The following is a 22,173-nucleotide window of genomic DNA, read 5'->3' as shown; positions in this document are numbered from 1 at the left end:
TAATCATAACTTCGGTCAACTATATTTCAATGCAAATAAGGCTAAAACCAAAATAACCACACAGCGGTCGAAGAACACACTTGTCTCCTCAACAGTGCCTAAATGTTTATTTTTTCAGTAAGCTACATGTTTTTTCCTCCAAATGAGACAGCTGAACATCATGACACAAGAGTAACTTAAATTATCTATAGATGACACGTACGCTTGACTCCAGTCTCCAATGGAAGAAAAACGTCAATGGTAACAAAAAAGCCAAAGAGTTCCACATTGGCGTTAGGCAGCCCTGACGCAGAGTCGACGATTGTCCACAGCTGTTAGCGTTGCGTGTATGTTAGCGCTAATGGGTTAAACCACAGTGAGTAGATAGAACCGAGTCTTGTTCCAGTAAGTCCTTGTGCATCCTCGGGTTTTTGCTTTACAAAAGTTCGCGTGAGGGGACAATGGCACTGTCCAGACGGGCCAATAGGGGGCGATATGAGTAATGACCGTGGTCACGAGGGGGCATCCTCGTTGGCCAGAAGAGACGGTGGCGGCCATCTTTGTGGCAGGGTGCTTCCGTTAGTCCCCGCATGTACACATTCACAGTTCAGGCACAAAAGTTCCAGTCCCATCCAGGTCAGGTGACAATGCGTCAATCAACAGTTCTCGCCACTGCAGGTGAAGCAAAGGCTATGTACACGTGACATCTGCTGGACAACAACTGGAGCGCCCGCTTGTGATCAAACGCTTTTGAAACCTACACCGGGAGTCCACGAGTCCACTTCCTGTCCACTGAGAGCAAACGGACAATGAGGTGAAATGGACACACGGGGAGGCGAGAGAGAAAATAGATTCCATAAACGCGTTTGTCTGTGCTTCAAATGTGCTTTAGGGGTCACATGACCCAAGACCACCAAAACATGTCACAGATGAGACTTTTTAGGGCCTAAACACATTTGAACATGCACGCGCTATGAAGACATTAGCTTAGCTGAGCATCAAGGCTGGAAAGGGTTTGTCTTTTGACCTTTGACCTCCTGCGAAGCAGCTGAAGCTGGTAAGTTGATAAAGAGACAAAAGCTTAGCTTCTACTGGACATCAAGTTTCTTGTCTTCATGCCAAGCTAAGCATATTCCTACTTGTCTTCTCTCACACTCCAAGAACAAATGAAGCAGTTGGGGATGCTTTTGGCCGCTAGTCATATGAGAGCGTCAGTGGCCAAATGAAAGGTCTCTCACGTGGACAGAGAAGCGATAAAGACGTGTTGTCCTCATGTAAACAAAGAAGCCGACGTGTTGACCAGGACAATGGCGGGCAGAGTGGACATTACATGGACAACAGATGGAATGAAACAATTCAACTAAAACATACAGAGGGTTCATCATAGTCCACACACAAACTCAAATTAGAAAAGAAAGAAAAATACAACATGAAGTCTTTTTTTTTTTTTTTTAAATTCTACATCCAGCTCCATAGTGACATTAATAGCTCAACAAGATCAATAGATTTTTTTTTTATAATTGTCATTTGAAGGTACCTCTTATATTTTTCTGAGTATTTACAACTGTACAAGCAAAGCACACACCTCAAAGTGCATATATTTAATACAGTTTTGACTCCTTTTGCATTTACAAGGTTTCACTTTCGCCCCTAAACCAAAAGAACCATCCAAACTATTCTTTTTTTTTTCTTCTACTTTATACAAAAAGGGACAAAGTAAAGAAAAACGCTAATAGATTAGTATTTTTTTGTACTCTGGTTCCGTAAGACTGGTGACGTCGCTAAATCATCTTTCTTTGCATGTCGAGGGTGGGGGAATAAACTCTATGCTCGTTGTGTATAAAAGTTAAGGCAAAGTCATTTTTCAAGTTTAAATAAAATTCAAGTTTCTCAAACACTGGATGGAACTCTTTTACATGTGTTTATGTTTGTGAAGACCTTTCCGTCTGGCTAAAAAGAAAACGCGGAATAAACTGCACTGCTTCATAAATAAGCCAAAAAACAAAGAATCGAGCCATCCAAGTGCATGTCAGTCCTTCAAAGAAGAAAAACAATCCTAATCAAAGCGTCTCCCTCGTCTTCTGTCAGCAGAATTACCCACAATGCTTCACACGATTGGAAGACTTTGGCGGGACGAGTGGCGTCCTGCCTGGTGTTTCATCATTACAGTGGTTTTTCTTTGAGTGGGGTGGGAGAGGATGACCTACAACATAAGGGAGGGAAAGTGGCTGGATGTTTTTCTTATGTACATTAGCAATAGCTAGAAGCTAATGCTAGAAACGTGTGATGTGTGCCAAAGAGGCTGCTACACTCCAGAGTACTCGGCTTCCATCCTGCCCGCCCACCTCACAAGCTCCGCCCGCAAACCTCCTTGCATGCACAATGTGAATCCACTCAGTTTGTTGGTTAGGGTTTCTGCTCATCGTCACGTCATTGCGACCTTTAGGGGGCGCTCTTTCCTTCTCGCAACTGCAGTGCTACTTTCCGAAAACACCAACTCAGCATTTAATGGCATTCTTCAATTTGCTCTCCCTCGTAAAAAAAAAAACAAAAAAAAACCCTAAGCACAGCCTCTACACCACACAACCAAAAGGAATGACTAAATCTGGTCAGCAACGGTGGGGAAAAAAGAAAAGAAAAGAAAGGTGCATATTGGCTCACAAAACAAACAAACATCACATGACCCTCACTTCGTCTTGACTGCTCCTGCCACTCATTCTCTTCCCAAGTGGAAAATTGACCTTTGTGACACACATCTAGCCCTGTCCACAAGTGGTAGATCGTCACCCGTCTGTCCGTTCTTCTTCACATACTTTGTCACCTCAAATGGTCTCTGCTGGTTACCTTCATTCCACACTAAAATGTTAGGGGTGACACTTGAAGTATTTTTGTGTTCCAACTGAGCTCATGTCATGAACAGTGTTAACCATGCTAACAGAAAAAAACAGCAGAGAGAAGCGCACCACTCCGAGCTTACAAAATCTCAACAAAGAGTGACCAGGAGTCTCACAACGATGCCATTTAGTTTTTCCATCTTCCATATGGACATAACCGCATATCGTCATCACACCAACAAGACAAGCACCATTGCTCCCAAGCAAAGTGGAGTCTGTTTTCCCTTCCCAGCATCCACCAGCGCTTCTAGCAGCCCCCCACTGCTGCTATGAGAGCCTAGCCATCACACAGAGCTGTTGGAGTCAATTATGCAATACTTAAGAGGCCAAGCAGAACTAAAAGTCATGTTTAAAAAGAAAAACTAAAGAAAAAGTAAATAAATAGAATAAAAAGAATGAGATGGTGCTTTACATGCACAGTAAAGTGCTTTTTGTCTGAAAGCCCTGATCCAGAAATGCTTGTGTGGCGCTTTAGAGTGTTGGGGATTCACCCTACAGTGGGGACTTTGGGGGGGTATGATGGAAATCTTTGCTGGGGGTTTTCCCTGGGTGTGGGGGTGGGGAGGCCCAGCGCCCAGCTGACCTCCGGGTCTCCCGTGGGGGTCTCCCTGGGGCGACTGCCGCTGAGCCAGGTTTAGAGCAAGGTGGGGGGTATGTCTCTCTAGCCTTGGCCTCCCCTACTGGGGCAGAGGTGTCAGGGCACTTCCTCTCCTCGCCTGCGGGGGCAGCGCCTGCTGGCTTCGCTTCCTTGGGATTCGGGGGCTGCGTCAATGTGGCCGTCTCCTTTGCTCGTTGGCAGATCTCGGCGTAAGAAGGCTTCCTCTGCTCCTGACACCAAACACAGAGTCATCACTTGACACCCAATCAACAGATTACACTGACCGATGCAAACGGGGGGAGTCTCTGAACTGACCGTAGCAGCACCGTTGACTTGCACAGACTTGCTGGCGGTGGACAGAGTACCGGGAACACGCTCCACGGACAGCTGAACCTCCTTTATCTTCAACTCAGTCATCCTCACTTCTCTGGAATAAAACACACATGGAAAGTGTGTGGAGGAATGATGACATCATGTGACTGTCAACATTGTATAATATAGTATTGGGGTCTTAAGAATAGGCGACTATTTGATTCAGGACTATGATTTGACTATCAATCTTACCACCAAACCATATGAAAATGTCATCAAAAGTCATGCTGACTACACGGGGGGGTGCTGAGCACACATTTTTACAAAGAATGTCTGATAAGTACTTCTCTGTACATGATATCATTATGCGACTGGCATGCTATTATCACAGTAAAAATGGAATCAGCAATGAGATTGTAGTTATTTCAATTGCGTGTCGCAATAATTCTGTTTTCTATCATCATTCATATTTTCATTACGGCTATCACTACTAATATGTTTGACTGTTTCAATTCAGTAATATCATATAAATTAGTAAGTAAGTAATAAAATATAATACTTTGTCCTCTCCATTGTGACCCTTTATAACCAGCATTGATGTTTGCTGTATGTGTGTGTACACACACACACACACACACACACACACACACACACACACACACACACACACACACACACACACACCAACAACAACAAAAAGTCAGGCTTTGAGTGAAAAGATACATTTCAGGCCTAACTTTCACTTTGACACAAATGTAACCATATATGTCTCGCCAACATGTCGAAACAATGATGCCATAATAAAAAAAATGTTTTCCATAAAATAAACAAATGTTTCTCCACGTTTTCAACTGTGTGTGTATGCACGCGTTTACATGGATGTTAAAATTTCCCTTCATTGTGTAAGCTCCTGTGAGCTACACGGCACTCTTCACTTCTTGGTGGCTGCAGAGCATATATTTCTATGGCAGACTCGCTCTTTTAAAAATGCACTGCTGACACCTTGTAGCCGTTTTGTCAGCTTAAAGTACACTAAGCATGATCTTCTTAAAACGACGTATAAATAGGTCTCTGGGAGTGAACGGTCGGATTAAAAAAAACTTATAATAAATACGTCTTTAATAATAAAGTTTAATTCAAAAACTGCATTTGTGCACGGCTGTGTTGTCACTGACGAATGATCTGAAACATTTAAGTGAAACACTTTGACACCACTGTATATGAGCACTGCAACAACAATATCAGAGAAGCAAACATAACGTGGTTCTTACGCTGCTGGGATGGAGGGAGGCGGTGGAGGGCAAGCCGCTGGGGTCCAGGTCGAGGCTGGAGTGGGGGTGGGCGTGGTCTGTGAGGGTACGTAGCTTGTGGGCATGAGAGAAGAGGAACAAGAAGTGGCCGGGCAAGTCGAGGAGGAAGAGGACGATGGGGGCGGAAGAGGTTCTTTGGGCCCAAGTAGAGAGGGGGTTCCTCCAGGACTGGAGTCAATGCTCACATTCTGTAAGACAGATACAGTACATTCACTTTATGTTATGATTATACAGAAGGATGTCGCATAATAGGGTCAGACCGATATTATTGGTTGATATTGGATTAAATTTTTTTTAAGATATTGGTTTCTATTGGTATCATATTGGATTTTGGATATTGGATTTCTGCTATAATGATATCGGCATACACGTGATGACATTGTGCTCCATACGGCAACAAGGTTACTGGCTCAGTATGTCTGCATTCTTTCCATGTCTTGCCTTCAGATTGTAATATGCTATTTGCAATGACTGGAAAGCGTTGTGAGTTTGCAATCTTCCTTTAATACGTGTTAGCGTTAAATATTCTATTTATTAATATTGAATCCTACTTCACGGAAATTCACCTACTGTGGTCGAGGCTGAAACCAATTAACCCCAATAAACGAATGAAGGCTGTATAGCGTACGTATAAAAAGCCAATATGGAGCATCTCTAATTATAAATAATTTGCATAATTAACGGTCAGTCCTACTCGGTCCTTGGCAGGTGGGATGACAACACTGCTGGCCAGTCGGTGGTCAAAAATGTCCTCTGTCTTCAGCTGACCGGCTGCTCCAGGCAAAGGCGGAAAGCTGGACAGACCCAACTCGAAGCTCGGCGATGGAGGTTTGGGTGGAGGCGGCGGCGGCGGCGATTGAGGCGTCAGTCGCTATCAGACACGCAAAAAGTCACTTTGGCATTGTTGAATGTTCATCATCAACACGACGGCTTCAGTAATCATAATGGAGCAGACATAGTTCCAAGAAGTCAACAAGTACTTACTGTAAACTTTTCATCCCTCTTTTTCCTACAAGCAGAAAATTGTTTCTTTTAGAAAAGGAACACTTACATTTACAAACTCAAGTTGCCAGTAATGAAGATCATTTAGAAAAATAAAATCTACATTGTAACAAACTACAATATTGAGTGTAGTGTACATTTTTTAAATAAGCTCTAACATCCTACCTTCCTCTGCCCATTCCCAGTGAGGAGTAGTCTATGGTGTTGAACTCGGACACCCGGCCCGTGCCCACAGTCTCCCTGCGGGGAAAGGTGGTGGTGGAAGGTAACCTGGTTCTGGGCTGGCTGGCAGGGAAGCGTGTAGGCGGGCTGCTGCGGACACCGTTCAGCCTATCGTTGGGGAAGCTGGGAAAGAGGCTTGGGCTGTCCAGGAGCCCGGTACGGTCCGCTGTGGGGACGGCTGGCCTCAGATGAGGTTTACTGTGATTTCTGCAGGAAACATTGTTTGTCAACATGTTTAGATATGTTACGCTGATGCAGAAGCTGTCTTCTTGTTGAGAGAGTGTTGAGCACCAACCTGGTCCTGGGTGAGTGGTGTCTGACAGCGATGGGGGTAGTTGGTGGCTTAAAGCCGGCTGATGGTGTAAATCCATTGATAAACTGGCTGTTGTGAAACGGTGCAACCTGATAAAAGAGTAGATTAACATAACAGATGACAATCATGATTTTAAATGCCTTCACAATGTGGTCTGGACTTCTGACCAGTGTGGGGTCGATGAAACTGGGTGTGGTCGACCAGGCTTGTGGCGTGATGAGGCTGTACAGAGGGAACTGCTGCTGGGGGCTGTAGACGGGTGGGATGTAGTAGGACGTGTAGCGTTGCTGAGCGTATGGGTTCACCTCCACTGGTCGGTAACCATTCTTTGGCATGAAAGTGTTGATAGCGATTGCCTTCGCTTTTATCCTTGCCTGCATGACAGGAACCAGGACATCATCACAAACTACAACCAACCTCTCTGCACACAATGTCCATAACAACATAGCAGAGTAGCAGTAATGTGATATACCTCAAAATAACTCACCTTGATAGGCTTCCCTTGAAAGGTCTTCACCTCCTCACGGAGATACTGATATGCCTTGATCAAGATAAGGATTTGGTCATTTGGAATTCAAAAGGTAGCAACAGACTTACACACAGCTATGTCATGAGGTATACTAGTATGGGTAGTTTTTATTCTAATTCATTTCTCAAGGTAAATGTCTACATGAAAACATGCCAAAACAGTAGGCATTGCTAGACAGTAGACACATTCTGGTTATTCCCTTTTGACACTGTGTAGTGTTTTGTGTGTTCATCCATTTTACCTGTTGTGCATCTGCTTCTGACTCGAAGGTGATGAACCAGTTGTCGTTGTAGGCAAATTCACAGTTGATGAACTTGGGGAGGCTGTCTCCCTTAAAAAGAGCTTCCACCTCCTGCACAAAACAACAGAAAGTCAATGCATCAATTGACACACTAATTCAGAAGATCTGCACTCACCTCAATGGGCGTGCTCTCGGGAACCTCTCTGAGAATCACTATGCAGCGGTTCTGATTGGGTCGCACCTTCTCCCCTTTCTCATCCACCTGGACCAATGGAAGAGCTGGATGCAAAGGAGGAGGACATCAACATTAACAAGTCACATGATGTCCGTTTTCACAAGGCTATACTCACAGCGAAGAATATCCACAATCAGCTCCACGTCAGTGCTGAGTTTTTTGATGTGATCCAGGTTGGCCACCGTCACGATTGGCACATACTGGTCACTGTCCATTTGGGAGATGAGGTAAATGTCACTGGCTAGATTCTCCCTGAAGGAAGACGAGGCCGTGAGGTTTGGTCAGACACTGATTGTGGCAGAAAAATAGCCACCGAGACAAAATTCTGCATGCACTTTGACAATGAAATCCTTGATTTGCTTTCAAGTCCAGAAAACTGAAAAGATGCATTTCTAATTGGGAGGAAAATATGTCACACTCACTCACCTGGAAAGACAGAATTCCAATGTCTTCTTTAAGTGTTCCCTCAATCCCTCCTGAGGATTCTCTGGCTGGGGATCACTGACTATTAACCACACAAGGTCACGTTTGACATGGAAATCTCACAGCAATCTAAAATTAAAACATTTTTGTTACTTTTGCATCACAAGCTGACCTGTTGGTGCAGGCTGCCCCGACTCCGGAAATTCTGGGTAGGGCGCCTCAGAATGCTCCAGGGTGATGGGCGCCGATGGGGGAGGCTGGGCCAACATCACTTGTGTCGGTGGAGGGTCATCAGGGTCATTTAGTAGGGGCTCCTTGAAAGCCTCATCTTCATTGGCTTCATAGCCTGGAACACCAACAAGGGACTCAAATGCACACTCAAATAAACCCAATCTTTCATTTTCTACCACTTATCCTCACGAGGGTCCCGGGGTGCTGGAGCCTATCCCAGCTGTCTTCGGTCAAGAGGCGGGGTACACCCTGGACTGGTGCCAGCCAATCACAGGGCACATATAGACAGACAACCATTCCCACCCACACTAATACCTATGGAGAATTTGGAGTCGCCAATTAACCGAACATGTTTTTGGAATGGGGGAGGAAACCGGAGTACCCGGAGAAAACCCACGCACACACAGGCAGAACATGCAAACTCCACACAGATATGCCCAAGCACGCTCAAATCCAAGTCTTCATGACCTCCTGACTGTGTGGCATCATGCCAACCATGCGGCCCTCAATATGTAATCAACAACTCCATGTGCTGGTGTTGCTTTTGCCTAAAATAAAGAGGAATTTGTCACGGTGAGTGCTCAACATGGAAAAATTATTATTTTAGTCTATTGCTGCCTGTATTAAAATATTTCATGCTGCAGCCATGTAGGAGATGAACCAGGCCAGGACACAGGAGGTCCAACCCAGACTAAGCGATACATCGCGTTTCACCACCACATCTATATAAATCTATATATAAATATCTATATATAAACTATGCATAAGCTTATACACTGTGTGCCTTAATAATATTACTGACCAATAAACAAGTAAATCAGAGAAAGAAACTTTGAGACTTTCTGAAACTGACTAGAGTAAATAATATCGTGATCAAAACAAATGGCAGGCTAACCTTGTGGGCCGGGGTTGGCTGAACTCTCACACCCTTCCTTCCATGGCTGCAAGGCCGCAGTGGAGTTGTCAGCACTGCCGCTGGGGTCCAGGCTAAACATGTGGTTGGCCCATGCTTTCGCATTGGGGTTGAGGTCCGAAACCTTGGCGGATTCCTGCGGAGAGAGCACAATATGTGACTCAGGGATGTGACAGAAATAACATACGTGAAAAAGTCCACTAACCTGTTTCACATTTGTACAATCTATGCATATTTTGTATGACGATAAGGGAGGAAAGAAAGACTGCTTCTATGTCTACACTGTGAGCTTCACTTGAATCTGACGTGTTAAGTCAGATTTCAGACTAGGGTTGGGCAATTTTTTCATGATAAGAATGATGATGAGATAAGATGGTAAGAAAATGACTAATACCGGTATAAATTATAAAGCCGAGTTGATGGCTACATGCCGCGGTGGATACATAACATGAATCAAATGCTGTCATCGTGAGAAAGAATGTTTGTGTAGGAAGTATTTACTCGGCGGACCTCCCGACCTAAACGGGTTGAAATGGCAAACGCCAGTGAATGTTGGCTGTTTATCGTCATACAGAGAGTGAACAGAAGCTAGCAGGGGTTAGCTTAATTTAGAATGCCAAGTAGCTGTGTGCGTGCACGACTGTGGCTCCAAGAGTATATATTCAGCACATTGTGGTTTAAATCCTTTAATGTAAGGAACATTTTACAACGGCCGATGATTCCAAATGGAAAAAATATGAGACTTCCAAGGCTAAAACCACTGCTGAACAAAAAGAACATTGGCTTGTCTCCATTTTGTAAGAAAACATCTTGATGATCCCCAAGACCTTTGGGAAAATACTCTGTTCTGATGATACAAAAGTTGAACTTTTAGGAAGATGTGTGGCCCATTACATTTGGAGTACAAGTAAGGCCCCATCTCAGAAAAAGAACATCATAGTGTGTGATGGTCTAGGGATGTTTTGCTGCTCTAGGAATATTGCAATGTTTCAGAATGTGGTCAGAAGCAGCATTTCATTCAAGTTCACAGGCATAGCAAGCCCGGCACTCTTTGGGGAGTGATTTGAGGGCTACATGCATCCATCCGTGAGTCACATCCCCCTACAGAGACAAGGATCTCTGCAAGCAGACAGCAGACAACTCATGACTCAAACGGTCATCGCCACATGTTTCTAAATGGTTTTCCCATCACATCTCAATGGTCTTCCTGCCCCACTCCAAGCGGATGAGTGGATGTGACACCTCAGAAGCAAATTGACTGTCTCACTGCCATTAAGAAGACTTATTTTAAAACTGTCCCAGCTGGCTGCCATGGAAACAGATAGCAACATCAGTGCATGCCTCGTGGACAGCATGACCTTTATCATTGCTCAAATGTTTGCCTGGTCCCTTACGGAGGCAGCAGTTTGAGAAGAGCTTGGCATAGACGACTTATTGTTCGGGTTGATCGATCGGCCACCAATCAATATTGGCCAGTTTCCGGAAAAAAAACATGACAGCGTATAGCAATAAACGGCGATAAAGTCATTTACAAAAAACAATGGGAATGCAGCAGCAAATACTACTTTACCACAGTCACATTTTGGTTTTTAAAACAAGCAAGCAATGCTGTTAGTTTGGCACTTGTTGTCGTCCCCCAGAAAATCCACAAGTGGATATCACGTTTAAGGATCGACCGATACATCGGCCGGCCGATATATCGGGCCGATATTTGCGTTCTTTACTTGAATCGGTATTGGCCGATACACGCGTGTGTTCGCCGATATATTTTTCCGCCACATGATTTACAGACAGGCATCCGCCGCGGCACCCCACCGCCACATCATAACAAGGGTACGTTTTCAACTTTTAATTAGCCTCTAACAGTTAGGCTTAGTTGAAATATTGCCACCTGTTTTGAAATAGGAAACATGAACGCCAAGTAAAAGAATAAGCTTGCTTTTTATACCATATAGACAAATAAAAGCACTCTAGCTCTAACTCTCACTAGCTGAGCAGACCAAGAATGAACAACTATGCAACTTTAACGACAAACTGATGAACAATTTACATCGACGGTGCTGCAAAGCACGCTGGGAACCAGGAAGTGCTCTGAGCGACACTACAATATAGTTTAGTTTGTGGGTGTGAAAAGCAGGAATGCTGTTGAATGCTTCATCTTTAAAAGTGCCTACTGTTGGAATTAGGGAGCTGTTGATGTAGTTGGAGGCTAATATGTACAGTTGTTACCAACACCGATCATCAACTTTGGCAATTCAGTCCCATGGTGTTTGGAGGACTTTCATTCAGCCAATGGGCTGAGGTTAAATGCGTGTTGTGTTGTGTGTGTGCGCTCTCTCCAAGCGCGCACGCACGCACGCACCCACACACACGCACACACACACACACACACACACACAGAAGGAATTGGAGCAGCCGTGTCTGCGTGCACAACACGAACGTTAATGATGAGAGAAATGTTTTATATGTCTTACTAAATTGTGTCAGTGTGATGTGTTTGTGTGTGTGTGTGTAATCATGTTCATGGGGTACATACCAACTTCTTCCAAGTCTCACTGGAAAACTTTACTCTCTTGTTGTCTAGGGCTGCAGCTATCGAATATTTTAGTAATCGAGGATTATACCGAAAGGTTTGTCAATTAATTGGGGAAAAAACATGAGGTGAATGGTACTTCACTTGAATAGCGCTTTTCCACCTCCAAGGCGCTCGAAGCACTTTGACACATTTACCTTTTCACTCTACCAACTAAGCCACACCGCTTGTTTGAACATAAATAACCCCCCCACCCCCCCCCCAAAAAAAACACATTTCACTAAGTAATGAAGGGCCAATTGGTTTCAGTATTTAGATAATCAAGCATTTTACTTCCTAAATGTACATTGTGCATAGTGAAAGTGGTTGTTATTTTTAGGGCTATATATACACACGATATGCAATCTGACTGTACACAGAAGAAAGTTTTTGAGGGAGTCTAACTGGTGTGAATGAAGCAGGCAAACAAAGATGAAGTTGTAAAATGCTGCATTAGAAGTGTTTTGGAAAAGGTGCATGTGAAGCAAAATCTAACAAACAGCCAGTAAAACACTGATTTAACTAACAAAAACCACAGCGTTTACTTGTTGAGTATAAGGGTTTTGGAAAAAGGAAACAAAACAATACTTTCATAGGGGTTGAGAGTTCCCAAAGAATATTTGCTTCAGCTCTTAGTCATTTTTTATTCTAACTGTTTAATTGAGACTTTATACCTTTATATGATGACAGATGACCACAAAATAGCATTAAGACAATGGCCACACTGAGTGGAGATCTGTTTGGTAAATAAATTAAGTGTACAATTTCAATGTTGCCAGTAATAAATAAAACACAAACGGCTGACAGCTCTAATAGTGATGAATGTTGGAACCCCCTGCAACCTGGACACAGAATTTATTATGTTTTAATTTGAGCATGAACCGGACAAATTAGGCTACTCAGATCCATCAGGGAAATTTTGCCCTCTCCTTTGTGCTTCCAATCCTCTTTCCCATTTTTATCCTGTGTAAACAGCAATGGAAAATGCTGTTATTTTGGATTTGTTTCACTTCTGCCTTCAAGCCATTTGCTCACTTCTCTCCCATCAGAAGAAAATGGCCAGAAGTCAAAAGCATGACGGTAAGTCTTGTGTGTGTATGGCATTTACCCCTCCAAACACTTGAAATCATTTTAGTTTCCAAAGTCTCAATTGGAAATTAATTGGTAGCATAACGAGGGGGTGACTTGGAAGCTAAACACATTCCTCCTCCACTGCGCTGGTGCCAAACATGGCTGGATGCAGCCCCTTTCCAGTCCAAACCAGAGCATGTAACAACAGCAGTCAGGTGGAGCAGTCAGCCAGCGTGTACAGCAACACTGTAGCAATGCAGCATGATATTCAAGGGTTGTCCTGCACACCCAAAGAGGTCAAGTACTTTTTTTTTTTTTTTTTCCAGAGATTCCAACAAAAGTCATGGGATGGGATGAACGGGTCTACGCATTGTTCTTTTATTAAATAAATCTTAACACGTTAAGTCACGCATTACTCTTACAATATTTTTACTCATTACAATATTTGGCATTTGAAGCAAGAAATCAACATTTCACTTACAGACACATCCCCCCCCCCCACAAGTGTGGCGCTGAATGAGGAGACACTTCTCACACACTACAAAATCTTTAACCAGCTTTGATCCATCCACGCTACAAAAGCCAAGGTGAGTCCATACATGTCATTCTAACCATGCTGGAGCATCATGTCGTTTACCTTCACCGCCTCTGCGCTTTTGTTCTGTGACTCCCATACAATTTTCTGCCACTCTCGGAGCAAGCCATTTTTTGGCTGGAAAAGACATTTAACTCATTCAATCCCAGCCCTTTTTCAAAAGCCATCCCTCCAGGGTTGATTTTTCAACGCACAGACTGGCTGTAGAAAAATAGAAAGATGCACACTACCGCTCAAAAGTTTGGGATCACTTGGAAATGCTTTTGGCCAGTCTGAGATATGGCTTTTTCTTGGCAATCCGGCCATGAAGTCTGAAGTCTCACTGTTGATACTGACACTGGTGTTTGATGGCTACTATTTAGTGCAGCTGCCAGGTGACGACCTGTGAGGTGTCTTTGTCTTAAACTACACACTCTCAGATATTTGTCTTCTTGCACAGTTGTGCATCGTTTTTCTGTCCTTGTTAGACCCAGTTTGTACTGATCTCGGAAGGGAGTAGTTAACACAGGGCTCTACGTTAAAAACAAAAATGACTTGCCCATGGGGAATCCTTAAGGTGAGAACTACTTGCCCGAACTTGCCTCATGTAAAATGAAAAGACTGCCATAATGATATCATATATCAATATATGCTGCTAATTCATCAGATAATAGTACTGATGCATTGTATTTGGAGGAATGTCTGAAAATTTGTGGAGATGTATGTTAACATGGCAAGCCATGCTACCTTACACATGGTAGTCGTAGTAAGCAGTGATATTTATAAGTTGTGCACCACAATGAAACATTTGACACATTTGTGTACTAGTAAAGTGTTTTTAATCCAGAAAAAAATGCTCAATGGTCAAACAATAATTTGTGAAGCAAAGGTGAGAAAAATACACAGAGAAATGAAACCGCTAGGTTTTGTAGCTTGTGCAAAATCAGCACTTGGTATTGGATCTAATGGGTGGTGTTTCATTGTGACCACTTCAAATTGTCACAGCAATGTGATTCACTCACCTTTGCCATCATTTGATTTGCTGCCGCTAATAAAATACTTGTTTAGGAGGCACTGTTTCATCACTTTTTGCTGTTTTCCTTCAGAAGTTGTTGAAGAATTAGACGATGTTGGCAGGGACGCCATGATAGATGTTTTCCTAGTAAAACGATCGCTGATTGGTTGATCGCGAACAAGAACGGGTGTGGGTAAAACGCGGATTGTGGATTACGGACCGCGGTCTAAATAAACGATTCTGATTGGTCCATTTCAAGATTTGCAAGGATTGGTTTGCAAATTACCACCGGAATTACGCAGTCCGTGTTTTACCAACACCCAACAAGAACCGCTTTAAAAAAAAACTCTTGGCAGTACGGCATGCTAAAGTGTACTTGCCCGACGGGAATATTAATGATTGGATTTACTTGCCCGAATTTTGTTTTAACTTGCCCCGGGCCATCGGTACAGCGTTATTGTCGAGCCCTGTAACAGTATGGTAAGAGATTTTAAGATGGGTTTTCTAATCATCTATCAGCCTTATAAAATGATGAACTTGGATTAGCAGCCATACCAGGAGATTGATGCAGAGGACTGACAGTTGTTGATAGTAGGCCTCTATGCAAAAGTGTAGATCCTTCTTTGAAAATCATCAGATTCATTTTAATTGTTTGTAAAATGGGAAAAATTGTTTGTGAAATGCATGAAAATGTGTTTTTCTTTGAAAAACAAAGACATTTGCAAGTGATCCCAAACTTTTCAGCAGTAGTGTAGGTGCAAAGATACAGTGGTATGAAAAAGTTTGGGCACCCCATTTATTATTTTAAATAATTTAAATTATTATTTTTATTCAGAATTTATACTTTATTTATAGGCATTTTCCTTTCTAAATCACTAGTTGTTGGGAATAGCCATTTCAGTTAAATATATAATATCAGAAGAACACAGTGATAGATGGGAAGTGAAATGAAGTTTATAGGATTTGAAGAAAGTGTGCAATAGGCAGGTGCCTAAATTTGGGCACCTCAAAAGAAAAATGACATCAATATTTAGTAGATCCTTCCCTTCCAGAAAATAGTTGTTCTTAAACGACTAAGATAGAATTTGCAGGTTTAATACGGTTCAGTAAAATTGTTTCCTTTCAAATCTAGGAAGTTAAAGCATGTGTTTCAAAACTGTGAACTATGTCATCTGTACTGTGAATGGTAAAGAACTGCTCATTAAGTACACAATAAACCTTGCAACCCGGCCTACCTCAGCATTCCCACGATCACTCATTACTCAGCAGGTGCTTTTTTTCTCCCCATCGGAGTTCAACAGCTGCCGCTGTGTTAATGTCCCAGCAAGTAGCTCTGGTAATTCTACATTTGATCAAACTTGAGATTTCATTCATTCATTCATTTTCTACCGCTTATCCTCACGAGGGTCACGGGGGGGCTGGAGCCTATCCCAGCTGTCTTCGGGCGAGAGGCGGGGTTGCACCCTGGACTGGTGGCCAGCCAATCAACTTAAGATTTGTCAGAACAAAACATGATTACTGCATTACACTTCTGTTGGAACATGTGATGAGTGTCTAATTCAGAAAGTCACTACTTCTGGTACGGCACTTAAACATGAAACTAATCTACTGCAATCTATTTTACATGTGTCTTTACATACACTACTACTGTGACATGACACAATGATCTTTGAATGAAAAAAGAAATTAAGTCGAAAAAAGGTCAAAATTATTGAATATCGGTCGATAATTAGTAGCACAATTACTGACCAGCAAAAAAACCATATGGTGCTGATGTCATCTTCAACACCTCACTGAGCCAAGCTGTTGTCCCAACGTGCCTCAAAGCCACCACCATCACCCCGGACCCGAAGAAGCAGTCCCCCTCCTGTTACAATGACTACCGCCCGGTGGCACTCACTCCCATCATTATAAAGTGCTTTGAGCGGCTAGTCATGCACCACATCAAATCTACCCTCCCCCCTGCACTGGGCCCCTACCAGTTTACATATCGGTCCGACCGCTCGACCGAAGATGCTATCTCCACTGCCCTCAGCTCAGCCCTCACTCACCTGGAGACCAAAGACCCACATGTCAGAATGCTGTTCATTGACTTCAGCTCAGCATTCAAAGCGATCATCCCCCCAGCAGCTCATCCTCAAACTAGTCCAGCTGGGACTCAAAACCTCCCTGTGCAACTGGCTGTTGGACTTTCTGACGGGGAGACCACAGGAAGTCCGGGTCGGCAGCAACACCTCCAGCACCATCACGCTGAACACAGGGCCCCCCCCAAGGATGTGTGTTGAGCCCCCTCCTCTTCATTCTGCTGACCCACGACTGCACACCCTCATCCAGCTCAAACCTCTTCATCAAGTACGCAGACGACACAACTGTGGTGGGTCTCATCAACAACAACGATGACACAATCTACAGCAGTGAGGTGAGCCGCCTGGCTATGTGGTGTAAGGACAACAATCTCCACCTGAATGTGGAGAAGACGAAGGAGATTGTAGTGGACTTCAGGAGAGAGCACGCCCAGCACTCTCCACTAAGAAAGCACAACAGCGACTCTACTTCCTGCGGAAACTGAGAAGAGCAAGAGCTCTGACCCCAGGCATCGAGAGCATCCTGACCAGCTGCATCACCGTGTGGTACAGTGCCTGCACCAACTCCTACCGCGTACTGTGAAAGCAGCTGAGAAAATCATTGGTGTCTCTCCCCCCCTACTGGACATCTACCACACCCGCCTCACCCGCAAAGCCACCAGGATTGCAGGTGAATCCCACCCACCCTTCCCACAGTCTCTTCAGCCTGTTGCCATCGGGGAGGAGACTACAGAGTCTCCGGGCCAAAACCAGCAGGCTCAAAGACAGTTTCCTCCGCCAGGGAGTCAGGATGCTTAACTCCCTCCCTGCTTTGCCACCAATTCCCCCCACTGGCCCCACACCATTGTCTCTGGGTCCCTGACTCTGCCCATGCACACACTTATCTCAGAACTGCACACCTCACTTTAGCCTCCCTCATTAGCACTATTATTACATATACCTCATGACTGTTCATTTTAATCTCACTTCGCCATGCTAATTTGCACCACTGTTCATACCTCATTTGTTTATACTGTCTGTTTATACTGCTCACACTGTTAATTATTTAATTTAGCTGTTGTAAATTTATTATTTATTACTTTCTGCACCGGGGGTCCAAGAGGACTGAAATTTCATGTATGCTGTATGTCGAGCATGTATAGCATATTTGACAATAAAGTTGACTTTGAGAAAAACACCTTTTCATGCATTTCACAAACATTTTTTTCCATTTCACAAACAATTAAAATGAATCAGATGATTTTCAAAGAAGGATCTACACTTTTGCATAGAGGCCTACTATCAACAACTGTCAGTCCTCTGCATCAATCTCCTGGTATGGCTGCTACTCCGAGTTCATCATTTTATGAGGCTAATAGATTATTAGAAAACCCATCTAAAAAATCTCTTACCATGCTTTTAACTACTCCCTTCAGAGAGCAGCACAAACTGTGTCTAACAAGGACAGAAAAAGGAGTGGGAGGCCCCGATGCACAACTGTGCAAGAAGACAAATATGTGAGAGTGTGTAGTTTAAGACAAAGACGCCTCACAGGTCGTCACCTGGCAGCTGTGCTAAATAGTAGCCGTCAAACACCAGTGTCAGTATCAACAGTGAAGCGGCCACTTCAGGACTTCAGACTTCATGGCTGGATTGCCAAGAAAAAAACATATCTCAGACTGGCCAAAAACATTTCCAAGTGATCCCAAACTTTTGAGCGGTAGTGTAAGTCGGTAAGTAGTAGCACAATTATCGACCAGCAAAATTTGTTATTGTGACAGGCCGAATGTCATCAATTGCAACGACACATCAGGTGGCATGAAAATGTGTTGTGACGCTTTTATGTAACCTTTCTCATACACATAAAAGGGAAACAAACTCCATTTTAAAAGGATGACAAGGTAATTACCAGGCAGGTGCCTGGTGTAGCATTATCTGTTCCACCATGCTAAACGCACATACATGCACACCCACGCGCCTCTATTTAAAAGCATCACATGACTAGCATCAATCAAGCCTGCAACTTACAACAATTACTCTTGACAATTGCAGTCAATTCTATGGTAGGTTCAGTGGTGATGGTAACTGAACACAATTATGAATGAATGAAAGTGAATAGCACACACAAACAAAAGAAAAACTCACCGCTCACCACCAATTGGTGAAAGCAATGCGAGCGCAATGTTTCCCCCATGCATTTGTTTATTTGTTTCAACCCACCACTGATAGATTGGACCGCCACAGAAAATTTGGCATTATAGTTTCTGTTTTTAAATATTTGACGTTACCTTTTTGTCCTCGCGCACAAACAAAATATCATAGGACTTTTTGTGTAGCTTGAAGTTACAACCACGTACAGTCTGCTTCTTAACATAACTCATACGCAAATAACCACAGACTTGGTCCACATTGTAACAACTGTTAATCAATATGATTACAAATTAGACGTATAATGATGTGTACATTAGCTTTAAAATCAGTACATTTGCATGCACACACACACACACATCTACCACTACATGAAATGAAACCAACACCAAGCAATTCAACTTACCAAATGAGAGTTCTCTTTAGCCTCTTGTACTTGCTGCACCTGTGGTTCAGCTACAACTTTTGCGTCCTGGTCAGAAGTCATGAGCCGTCTGCTTCTTGGCTCCTCAGGGAGAAGTCTCTGTGTCACCAAGGAAGCTATGGAACACCACACGGGACAAAAGGTCCATCATAACACCACTGCATCATGACGTAGAAAAAGAGAACACCTGTGAACTAGTATACTACTGACACTTGTGTGACAGTTAAGAATTGCCTGTCCAGTTAATGGTCTTATGGTGGCCATAGTTTGACTCTGGATCAGATTTATACTTTATAGAAAATTTGTTTCCCGCAAATAACTGGAAGGTTGACTGTATTCCCGGGCTGGGTGATGTTCCAGATTGAAGTCTCTATTGTATAAAATGTGTATAAAAAAGGCCGAAAAACACATCTAATCACAGCAGTGCATGTTTTTGAAATGTAATACGATAACTTGCAGATGTATGTTCCTCTCTGAGTCCAAAGCTTGATGGGTGATGTGTGTGTTGCTGTACTTCCAATTGGATCTCTTATAAGCATGTGATAGTCCTGCAACAGCAATCAGGGGGCCTGCGGACTGTGTTTGCAAACAAAGCAGGAAAAAGAATGGCACCTCTGTAAAGCTGTTGACCTTTGACCCACATACTCCTTGCCATACATAGTGTGAGCAAATGAATGAGCCTCGATTGTTGTCAGCCTTCAAAACAACTACTGTGATGACCTCACGGTCCACATCACACCACATTAAACACGGTGACACATGTAGTAATTATACATGAATGACTACTATTGGCAGCAGCCAATAAGAAGTATTTACAAATTCATGAGGCACAAACAGAACTGAATTGAACCTGCAAACACTCTGAACTTATTTTGTGTTTTGAGACACAAATCAAAGTTCAAGGTGTCTATATATTGATGACGGTGCACTTTAGCCAGAAGAAAACAGATCATGTCCAACACACACACAAGTAAAGCGGAGGTTTGAACATTAACTGGGACTCCTTATCATCCACTTATACACAATATTATCTCATGACAGCACAACAAGATGGGATTACAACAGGTGTCTCGCTTATTAACGCCATGTTGTTGTAGTCCCAAGCAGTCCAAAAGAGCAGCCACTGTGTTTATTTATAACTGGTGGGTTGCCACCGGAGGAGGCCAGCAGGCCCCAGGAGGGGTGTTCTACACACCTTGACGGGCGTCTGTTTGTCTATTTGATTGATTGATTACTTGTATCAGCATTGCAGGTGGTAGCTGTGAGCGTCAGGTACGGGGTCAGTGTGGTGATGTTTGGTTGCAGCAGAGAAATGCAGCAGCACGCCAACATTACGCGGGCCATACCCGGTGACGCTCTGATGCATGTCTCTGGAGGGAAACGACACTCAACATAGCAAGCACAAACACACTAACGTATCAGTATCTGAGACACAATAAGACTGGATGTTAAAGCAGATCGAGACTGGTAGGCATCCAATGAAAGATGGCGTCCACCGGCGTGATTTCGCGGATTTCCCAACCCCCATCGTTTTGAAGCTAATATTTAGTTAGCAGGCAAGCTAACTTACAGGCACTTTCCACAACAAGTATTAGCAAATTTGTAGCTGTGCGCCTTGCTTCTATGTGCTCTGCAGCAGGAAGACAAGTTAAAGAAACTCACCTGTCAACTCTCACTGCTCGGCAAAGACTCTGGCGGTGGAGGCAGCTGACGGCGGGGTTGGACTGAGGCCTTCACTTCGTTCCAGGCTAAATGCGCAGGTTATTAGCTAGCAGGCTATATCGAGCACGCTAGGTTTAAATAACCGGCACAAAAGTTTGTCAAAAAACAGTCCTCAAACCCTTAGACGTGTTAAATAGCAGTCACAGTGCAAAGACCAGCCGACAATCCCATATATTTGCCCACAATTTTGCCTCTGTGACTAGCACTGCGAGCTAGTTAGCAGGTAAGCTAGCCGAGGGTTAGCTACGCGGCTAGTTGCTAGCTAGCTTGCCTACCAACTTAGTGCAGTCGTGCTCGATAAATCTGGCGCCCACAATTTGACGGGAGGCAAATCCCCCACGGTCAGCGACAGTTTCTACGGAAGGAGAACTATCGACTGAAAGATCCTAAATCCAAGAAAGGAAGGTGTCACAGCTTCCGACTGAGCAGACATTCATTACTCCTTAAAATGAGAGAGATGATTTAGGAATGGAGAAGTCGCCGTTTCCTTTCCCTTTCGTGTTCAACACAAAGATCGTCTACGCTGCATGATGTCTCGCTCCTAAAGGCCCAAGTCATCCCGCAGCCTCAACGTATGTTTCGACTCAAACTTTTGATATCATCAAAGGTGACATAAACTTTGCATTGACATTCCTTGTGACATAACATAAAAAGGGACATATTATTTTGTCAAGTTAGCTCTTTACTCAATGTGAACTGCACATATGAACGTAGATATTTCTTGCATTAATTTTTAGGTACAGCATTTCAGATTGTCATTTTTTATAGTATGATTAATAACTAAACGCTACTTTATGTGAAAAATAAAAATAAGTTTAAATTTAATAAAAAAATTTAAATATGTGCACTGTTGTGTGCCGGCTAAACAGATGAGTTGGGTTGAATTCATGGAGTGGGTGCTCTTCCTTCTCTTATCTTCTCTGGCCCAGAGCGGAACCCGCAGCTGTCACGGAGGGTTCGCGCTCTGCCCCTCCTTCTCTCTGCTGCCTCCTCGCGCCAGTAGCGGTCCGTAGCTGCCCGCTCTGATTGGTAACCACTCTCAGTGGACCGCTCTGATTGGCTAACTGCTCGCAGTCAGGGCACGCGGACCCACTCGTGATCGGTTGTTGTGGGCGTGGCCGTGGTAAAAAGGAACCACGCTGATTGGCTGACTGCTCATCGCCGCGGATCACAATATGTTCCTGGTTTGGCTTTTGAGTGGGAGCTCCACTGAGCGGCTTATTAGTCTAGATGTACTCAATATGTTCATTATATGTATGATTGACACTCGTGTTTTATTATACTAATGTCAATGTTGGCTCTCGTTCAGTAATTGTGTTATTCGGGCTTTGCGAGATAGTGATTATATTCTAGGTTTTGATGTGCAAACTGAAAACAATGGA

At 43.6% G+C, this 22,173-nt stretch overlaps 1 protein-coding gene across 2 annotated transcripts; it reads right to left on the bottom strand.

Annotated features, from left to right (window-relative positions):
• Window positions 1–73: 73 nt before the first annotated feature.
• larp4b (La ribonucleoprotein 4B) lies at window positions 74–21,318 on the bottom strand. Of its 2 annotated transcripts, none has more exons than XM_058079629.1 (17): window positions 20,732–21,318; window positions 19,052–19,185; window positions 9,185–9,338; window positions 8,231–8,404; window positions 8,062–8,140; window positions 7,751–7,887; window positions 7,576–7,679; window positions 7,401–7,511; window positions 7,118–7,171; window positions 6,798–7,004; window positions 6,613–6,719; window positions 6,261–6,524; window positions 6,078–6,102; window positions 5,788–5,964; window positions 5,055–5,281; window positions 3,787–3,898; window positions 74–3,695 (listed from the first exon to the last, which is right to left on the bottom strand). In XM_058079629.1, exons 2-17 carry the CDS (start codon window positions 19,130–19,132, stop codon window positions 3,366–3,368), a joined length of 2,343 nt encoding a protein of 780 aa, XP_057935612.1. In that variant the 5' UTR covers window positions 19,133–19,185; window positions 20,732–21,318; the 3' UTR covers window positions 74–3,365. The 2 variants fall into 2 exon arrangements, with proteins under 2 accessions (XP_057935612.1, XP_057935603.1); XM_058079620.1 differs by having other exon boundaries at window positions 74–3,701; window positions 20,732–21,317.
• Between the last annotated feature and the right edge of the window lie 855 nt (window positions 21,319–22,173).

The sequence above is a fragment of the Doryrhamphus excisus genome, chromosome 1 (genome assembly GCF_030265055.1).
Source record: "Doryrhamphus excisus isolate RoL2022-K1 chromosome 1, RoL_Dexc_1.0, whole genome shotgun sequence".
Lineage (NCBI taxonomy): Eukaryota > Metazoa > Chordata > Actinopteri > Syngnathiformes > Syngnathidae > Doryrhamphus > Doryrhamphus excisus.
This window is presented reverse-complemented; position numbering and strand designations above follow the sequence as displayed.

Excerpts from the sequence above, each read along its gene's own strand:
- larp4b (XM_058079620.1), bottom strand. The coding sequence starts at position 19,132 with ATGACTTCTGACCAGGACGCAAAAGTTGTAGCTGAACCACAGGTGCAG. Across the intron at positions 8,141-8,230 it reads GGGGCAGCCTGCACCAACAG|TCAGTGATCCCCAGCCAGAG; the intron begins GTCAGCTTGTGA and ends TGTGGTTAATAG. Across the intron at positions 7,172-7,400 it reads CAGAAGCAGATGCACAACAG|GCATATCAGTATCTCCGTGA; the intron begins GTAAAATGGATG and ends ATCTTGATCAAG.